Source organism: Nanorana parkeri, unplaced genomic scaffold, assembly GCF_000935625.1.
Source record: "Nanorana parkeri isolate BGI_ZX_2015 unplaced genomic scaffold, ASM93562v1 scaffold513, whole genome shotgun sequence".
Classification (NCBI taxonomy): domain Eukaryota; kingdom Metazoa; phylum Chordata; class Amphibia; order Anura; family Dicroglossidae; genus Nanorana; species Nanorana parkeri.
Window position 1 is genome coordinate 971,661 of NW_017306781.1, and position 7,819 is coordinate 979,479.

Here is a 7,819-nt window from a genome sequence, read left to right on the forward strand (position 1 = left end):
AACCCTGTTGTTTTTTTTTTTTTTTTTTTTTTTTACCTGGCAGCAGAAACAAGTAAAAGGGTAGGAATTGTGATTTTCAGTACTTCTGTTGTGAAATTTAAATATGATTTTTATCACGATGTGACTGCACATTGGAGGTGACTGGTTCTCTTTTTAAATGTGACAGGAATCTGTTAGACCCCTAGTGTCTCCTTTCCACTTCAAATAAGCTATTCAAGCTCAGATAACGCTTTAATAGCTTCAGCCAGGGAATGACAGCTACCGGCAGCAAGATTGCTCAGCTGGCAGCTGAATGTACACACAGCAGGTAGTGGGCGGGTTCAATAGCAAGCTGGCCATTGCACTCGTCCACTGCCTGCTGTCAATCAGTAGGGGAGCAGGCCTGAAAAAGAAAGTTCTCCATGTCTGCTCCTCTGACAGCAGGCAGTGGGTGAGTGCATTAGCCAGCCTGCTATTGGCTTTATCGCTCTCACCTGGGGGGTTCGCAAGCTGTGGGTCACCGCTTGCAGCGGTGTGGTGATGGCTTCACATTGGTGGGCAGTGTTTAAAGCTGGTATTGTGGGTGGGCAAGGGTGGCTGCTTCATTTTATTATTATTTATCTATCTCTATCGTATAGATTTTTTTTTTTCTTGGTGCATCCCTAATAATTAAATTAATGATCGTGTTATATGTTAGGCCCCAGCCCCATTCACCTACTGGCTAGCTTCCACAGCCAACAGGTTAATGTAAGAAGCTGATAGAAATAGTCAGCCTGCTATTGGCTATTTCAGCTTGCAATAACAGGCTGGCTGTTAAAATTCTGCCCACTGAGCAGAGGAGCAAACCTGAGGGAGAAAGTTCTCTTTCAGGTCCACTGCTTTGCTCAGTGGGCGGGTGCAATAGCTAGCCTGCTATTGGCTATTTCAAATTGTAATAGCCAATAGGCAGGTTGAGCAGGGGAGCTGACCTGAGCGAGAAAGTCCAACCATCCAATTTTTTTATTAGTATGCATCAAACCACCAGCAAAAAAAAAAATACAGTATTGAGGACGTATATTATGTCCTCAATGTTTTTTTGCTGCTCGCTTCAATGCCAGATAATGGTGATTTTACTGTACTGCCAGTGCACTATTTCTGCAGAATGCCATTGATGTCCAATAAATGGGTAATTCTATGTTATGTAGGGTGTTCCTCTATAAGTTATACTTGTTTGCTTTTAGTTCTGTTGCTTTTATTTGTTTTGCTTAAAAGGAAAATCACTTAAAGAATTGAAGCCTGTATGAGCGGAGTTTATTACGCTTTGTCATGCACATTGTCAATTACATTCCATACTTGTCTCTGCAGGTTTATTAATCTTGCTTTTAATTAATGATTTAGCATTAATCCTTGCTAATCAGATGTTGTTTATACAGGGACATGAGAATGCCCGCAGATCTGCACTGCTGGATAGTGATGAAGTCCTGACCTACTACTATGATGATGTCAGAACAATGTATGAAGTTTTCCAGAGAGGAAGAAGAGTATCAAGTAAACGCACCTTAACTTTTACATGGCTTTCTCATTCTTAAAACATAAGTCTACTATATACGGGTTGGGTGCTCAGTCTGCATTTTGCAGTTGATGCTGAACTCTTAGGCTGCGTTCACACCTGACCGTTTTGTAGGGCGTTCTACGCTCGACGAACGCTCTACAAAACGGTCAAAAATATAAATTGCATTGTAGTCAATGCCCTCGTTCCCACCTCGCCGTATTTCCGCCCGTCCCTGACGCCCTACAAAACGGCCCACGCCTGAAAAGGTCCCGGGACTACTTTGGGCCGTTTTGTAGGGCGTTTTCCATTTGGATACTGCCAAGTAGCCTTTGGAATCGCGCGACTTTTTTACCGCGAATCGCGGTTAAAAAAACCGCGTGACGGTTGCGCGACAGACGCGCATATTAGAATACGCCTAGGTGTGAATGGGGCCTAAGATCTGTCAGATTCAGCTATAAATGTGCATGGATAAACATTGACTCCAGCCAAGCAATGTTTGATTTTCTGCTTCCTACTCCGTTATACAGCTGGTGAACTAATAGATGGATTTGCCCAGCTGCTTATCTTGTGACCATATTTCATGGTTATTACACAGTACAGCATTTTAATTATTAATAAAAAGATAGTGTTTTCTGGAGTGTGCTGGCAAGCTACAGTTTTATTCATGATTTGACCTTTATGCATGCCATCATTATACAGTGAATGATTTGATCAGGTGTGTCTGTATCCTATAAAGTATGGTGACCATTGGTGGCTGATCTTGGGTGAGGATTGGGCCATTTAGGGCTACTGAAGAGGTTGTAATGCATGCTCACTGAGATTTTCTAGTGTATTGGAAGTCTTAATTTGATGTAACTAGGGATGCACAGATACTTTTTGAGTACCAGTGCCGATACTTGGCATTTTCATGAACTAGCAGGGTTACGGCGGTTGCAGCTGGGACCTGGCTCTGGTTCTCCACCACTGTCCTGAAATCATTAGTCTGTTGTTTTAGAAAAACTGTCACATGACAAACAAAAATGTATCAGTACTCGTACTTGTAAGTACTCGGCAAGTACCAGTACTCGTACATGCAAAACTGGTATCTGTGCATCCCTTTATTTCTATTTATAAAAACAAAATCGTACATTAAAACAGAGGAGATGTACAAATCCCAGGAGCTCCGTGTGCTCCTTACAAATGACAGCTGCCTCCTCATTTTTGAATTTTTCTCTAGTGTAGTCTTGGAGCTCAAAAGTATCGGTACTTGTACTTGTACTTGTACTTGTACCGAGTACTGTACTTGGTATCTGTGCAACCCTAGATGTAACGGATTCTGCCTTTTACTCTGAGAAATAGGGAAGGAAGGTATTAATTGCGTGTGCACAACATTGATTTGTCAGACTATTTGTATGATAAGAGGTTGGCTCTAGTGCTGCAGCGAATGGGTAGATGTCCCCTCACCTATCATCCAACAGTCTTTGGCTAGCCTAAAGCTGGCCATCTGCAGCTCAGCAATGCAAATGATCAGAGCTTTCATTAAAAAAATAAGGTAGGATTGAAAATGTTATCAAGCTGTCCGTTGTGATGGAAATATGAGACATCCTACAATAGATAAGGGACATGTCCTATTTCTTTATCTTCTAAAAAAAACCTGCTTAAAGTGACATTAAACCCTCAGATTTTTTAACATAAAACAATACTGTAATGTGTGCCTTACTGTAATCCATGGTTGTTTCCCTTCTCTTTGCTGTTCTTCCTTTTAAATCTGTATCTGTTCTCATGCTGGGCAGAACTTCTGTTTTGCAGCAGACTGCCTTGTCTCTGGAATGGCTACATGGTGTCTGTGTGCAGGTTTACAACCTGAGCCAGCACTACAGGAAGAGGCAGTCAGCTGAAAAGGGAAGTTCTCCCCAAGCATGAGAAGAGATACAGATTTAAAAGGAAGAGCAGCAAAGAGAAGAAACAACCATGGATTACAGTAAGGCGCACATTACAGTATTGTTTTATGTTAAAAAATCTGAGGGTTTAATGTCACTTTAAGTTTGGGGTTTGCGGAGGGTGGAGATCACACGTGGATCAAATATACATGCCCCAGTATTTGTATTTTGACTTTCCTTTTGCAGGTATGTGAGGAAGGTGTATGCTTTTGTGTGTTGCTATATTGATTTGTTTTCTTATTCTTACAGACAATGGGCCTTGCTTAGGGCACAGGAAGCCTAATCAACCCTATCAATGGATATCGTATCAAGAGGTAATTTAATCTTTATTCGGGTAAATATTTTGTCAGTCTGTGTGTGTGAGAAGCAGACAGATGGGGTATGCCAATATTGTTTTATTCTAAAGGTACTGTGTATTTGCTTGCTCAGTAAATTCATTAGCGAACAGCCAATCAAAACCATGTCTGGTGTCACAGGGCTGTTAGAGTGTTTGTTTTTTGATCTGCCCTCTCGGGTTTGTCGCTGTTTATTTTAACAAGGAATAGAATAATTACAGGTTGAATTATTTTGCTTGTTAAAGAAGAACGCCAGGCACATTTTTTTATGCACTGCCAGGGTTAACTTCTCATTTTGGTATAGGGAGAAAATAAACAACAAAAAGTTATACTTACCCGATCCTCTGAGACGACTTGCTCTTCGACCGGTCCTTCCAGCCTCACTCTACCTCCACCTTTAGCGGTCTAAGGTTCGTAAGCAACTATGTTCTATACACTGTGTATAGGATGTGAGGACACCAAGGGACATACCATTGCTGCAGTGGAGGAGGAGACACAGGAGTGAGCATTGTTGCAGATAGCCGGCTCTGAGGATTATTTGAATGTTTGTTTTCCTCCCTAGACCAAAATGAGCAGTTAACCCTTGCAGGGCGGATAAGCTTTCAATTTACAAAGCCCAGTATTATCTGTGAAATACTTTTCTGACTGAACGGTGTTAATTGAGGTATGCATGTAGGTTCACGCCTGCAGTGTTTTACGGTTCACTTTCAGCATCTTCTAGTAATATTGATACATAAATACCAACTTCCTAAAAGTCAGAGCTTAGACCCATCACGTCCCACAGCACAGTGGCAGTGCCTGAGCATCTTCACCAGTGTCCTGATACTGTTGTAGAAGCAATATAAATGCACTTGCTGGGACAAGCTGAGCATACATGTATGTATTTTCCTCATGAGAATTTGAAACCCACCCTTATTTTGTGGTAGCCAGTTTTGGCATACTTCATTATTGGATTCAGTCCAAATAGCAACTTTGTTGCGGTCTTTTGGGTTTTGCGCACTTAGGTCTTACTTTTCTGTCTTTAATGAAAGCCTACAGTATAAGGGTCTGTGTCAACCGGTGTTTACTCACATCAGAACTGCTGCTTTCCCAATAAAAGTCTATGGAAAAGCAAAAGCAGCAGAAGGTCAACTGCACCAACAATAATTCTGCATCTCAAGCTGATGTCAAAAACATGCTGAGGGGAATTTATCAAAACTGGAGCAGACAAAATCTGGAGTAGCTGTGCCCGGTAACCAATCGGCTTTCTTTCATTTCCAAAGCCAAACTGAAGAGAAACGCTGATCGGTTGCCATGTGCAATTGCTCCAGATTCTGTCTGCTCCAGTTTTGATCAAGTACTCCCTGCTGTATAACCCCCGCTGTATCTGCCTGTTGACACCCGTCTACACAGGCCCTTGTATTGCTGCATGGATATACTGCCTTTCTTTTTATTGTAGCTTTTTTTTTTTTTTTATTGTATAAAGTGTAAGCATGGGCAAACCCTCAAATACACAGTTAAAATACAAATATGTGAACTGTCTTTACTGCCAAAAAGTTGTGATTCCTTGAAGCCAGGATTATGATCCAGACAACCATTCTAGACACTAAGGTCTTGGCCATTTACTTGCTTGGGTAAAACTGTAATTGGAGAGTAGATATGACATGGGCTTGGTGAGAACCCAGCAACACTCATTCTCTCTTGACCAGCATTCCCCCACCCTTTGTGACCTATAGATGAGGGGCAGGGAATGCAGCTCTCCGTTAATGATTGGTCCAGGAGGGTGACGGTCACAGTTTTGAGCGGGTTAAGGCTCTGTTCACACCTAGGCGTATCGCATATGCGCATTTTGACCGCGATTCGCGGTAAAAAACGCGCAACAAACGCGCGTTTCCAAGGGCTACTTGGCTGTATCCCAATGGAAACGTGCAACAAAAATGCAGCAAAGAAGCTCATGTACCTTTTTCAGGCGTAGGCCGTTTTGTAGCGCGTTCAGACGGGCTGAAATACGGCAAGGTGTGAACCATACCCATAGAAAACAATGGGATTTTCATGTTTGAGCGTCTATTAGAGCGTCCGTAGAGCGTTGAACGTGCTACAAAACGCACAGGTGTGAGCCAGGCCTTAGGCAAATTGGGTCCACACCAAGCCCAGGCTCATCACTATTGGAGAGTCTTAGAACAGCAGCTCACTGATGGGTTTGTATTTGTGCATTCTACTCTAATCAGCAAGTTTCTTTTGGTAAATTCACAGTGCCATGTAATTCTTTGGAGCCTAATCAGGTTGGTGATCTGCCACTTTCCCAGTGTGAATGTTGATGTATAGAGGACTACAGAAGGCTTATACAAAGAAAGCAGCATTTAGTAGTCTCACTTATGCTTCATAAATTGTATACCAAAGGTAACATTTGATCTTGGATTTGCCCTTGGACAGTTGGAGAATATAGTTTTATCATTATTCACTTAAATAATACATGTATAATATGGTAAGACAGTTTAATAGGTATACATTGTCTCTAATAATACTGCTTTGCTCTTACTGAAAGGATTTTGTAGAAAGGTAATTGGATCACTTTCCTAGGTACATTTTGTTCAGAGAATGTTGTCTGACAAAACTTTAAGACCACTCTTCAGTATTAGCAGGTGGTGACAAGATCGCATCTGCCCACCCTCAAGGCAGGGAAGCTAAGAGCAGCAGAGAGCTCCATAAACCAAGTCAGCAATGTAGGAGGAGATGGACAGTGCAGGCAGACACAGCTAGCCCAGGGGATCAGTAGCAATTTGGGCAGGTTTTTGGAACCACTTTATTGATGGTTTATGGTGGTTGTGGCTGGAAGTAGCAACAGACATGAGATCAGCTGAATGTTTTGTCTATTTTTTAGCTCTTCGGTGTGCAGGCAGAGGAAGTCTACATTCTGATGCTTTTACTTGCATTAAAAGAACAGCTGTTTGTGGAAAGATCAGTGATAATTAACAATGCACGCTTTAAAATACTGTAGTTTAAGTGTGAAAAACACTGAGTATGTGATAGATATTATCTATGCTCCTGAGAGGAAAGCAGCAATAAAGCCCAAGAAGTCTTGCATTTCTCTGCCTATTTGCTGTTCATTCTTTGCGTGCTTTATTTAGTTCCTTGTAGATGTTTTCCTTGTAAATTCGTATTGCTTTTTTGCCCTCAGGTATCGGATAGAGCTGAGTATGTGGGGTCTGCCTTGCTGCACAGGGGCTGTAAACCAAATCCCGACCAGTTTATTGGCATTTTCGCTCAGAACAGGCCTGAGGTAAGACTCTTATTAGTGTGGTGCGTTTCACTCAAGCAAAGATGCAGAATGGCAGCATATTTTTGCTGTGTGCATAGAATTTACCTCAACATAACTAGTAGGTATCATGGATTTGAAGGTCCAATGTATCTTAGGCTGATCAAATTGGCAATGCTGGCCATAGATGGTTTCGATTTCATCCCACTCCTGCTAAATCAGTAAACATTCTAGGTGTGAGTGGCCATGCAAGCACTCCCACCTCAACTGCTATCAGATGTGGTCACTATTCGAAAAATCGGGAGGCCTCAGGTGTCACAACTGTTGAATACAATATCCAGCTGAGATTCCTTCATCCATGCTATTTAGGATGTGGATGGGGGAGTCGCTTGATTTTTTAGCTGTATATGCCTAGCATTAGGTGAAGTTTTGATATTGCCATATGCTACCAATTGGAATGGATTTATTCTTTTTTTTTTTTTTTTCCAGAAATAAGTTTTTATTATGGTAGGGGTACAATGACAAAAAAAACAGACCTCGGTCTCACATATTATGCATTAGGTCTGGACCTTGTAGCATAGAAGGCACTCATGAAATAGGCACCTATAAAAATCCCTGAGTTGGGTGTAGTTAAGTTGCGCCACCACACCGGGCTTAGGCCTCTGCCCCGTTGTCGGTGGTGGGCCATATCCGAGTAAAAGGCGACCGGTGGCCTTGAAATCATAGTGACCAAGGTACTGCATAAGTAACATTTACCACAGACAAACAGGAGAAGAAAGTGAAAGCAATATAGGAGGGGTCTAGATGAAACGTGAGGGGG

At 42.0% G+C, this 7,819-nt stretch overlaps 1 protein-coding gene across 1 annotated transcript in view; it reads left to right on the forward strand.

The window, feature by feature from the left end:
* ACSL1 (acyl-CoA synthetase long-chain family member 1) overlaps positions 1-7,819 on the forward strand; it is an 80,695-nt gene that overhangs the window by 39,814 nt on the left and 33,062 nt on the right. Inside the window, exons 3-5 of the mRNA XM_018561285.1 lie at positions 1,392-1,506; positions 3,679-3,743; positions 6,922-7,023. Coding sequence (XP_018416787.1) covers positions 1,392-1,506; positions 3,679-3,743; positions 6,922-7,023 — 282 coding nt within the window. The remainder of the gene's footprint in view (positions 1-1,391; positions 1,507-3,678; positions 3,744-6,921; positions 7,024-7,819) is intronic.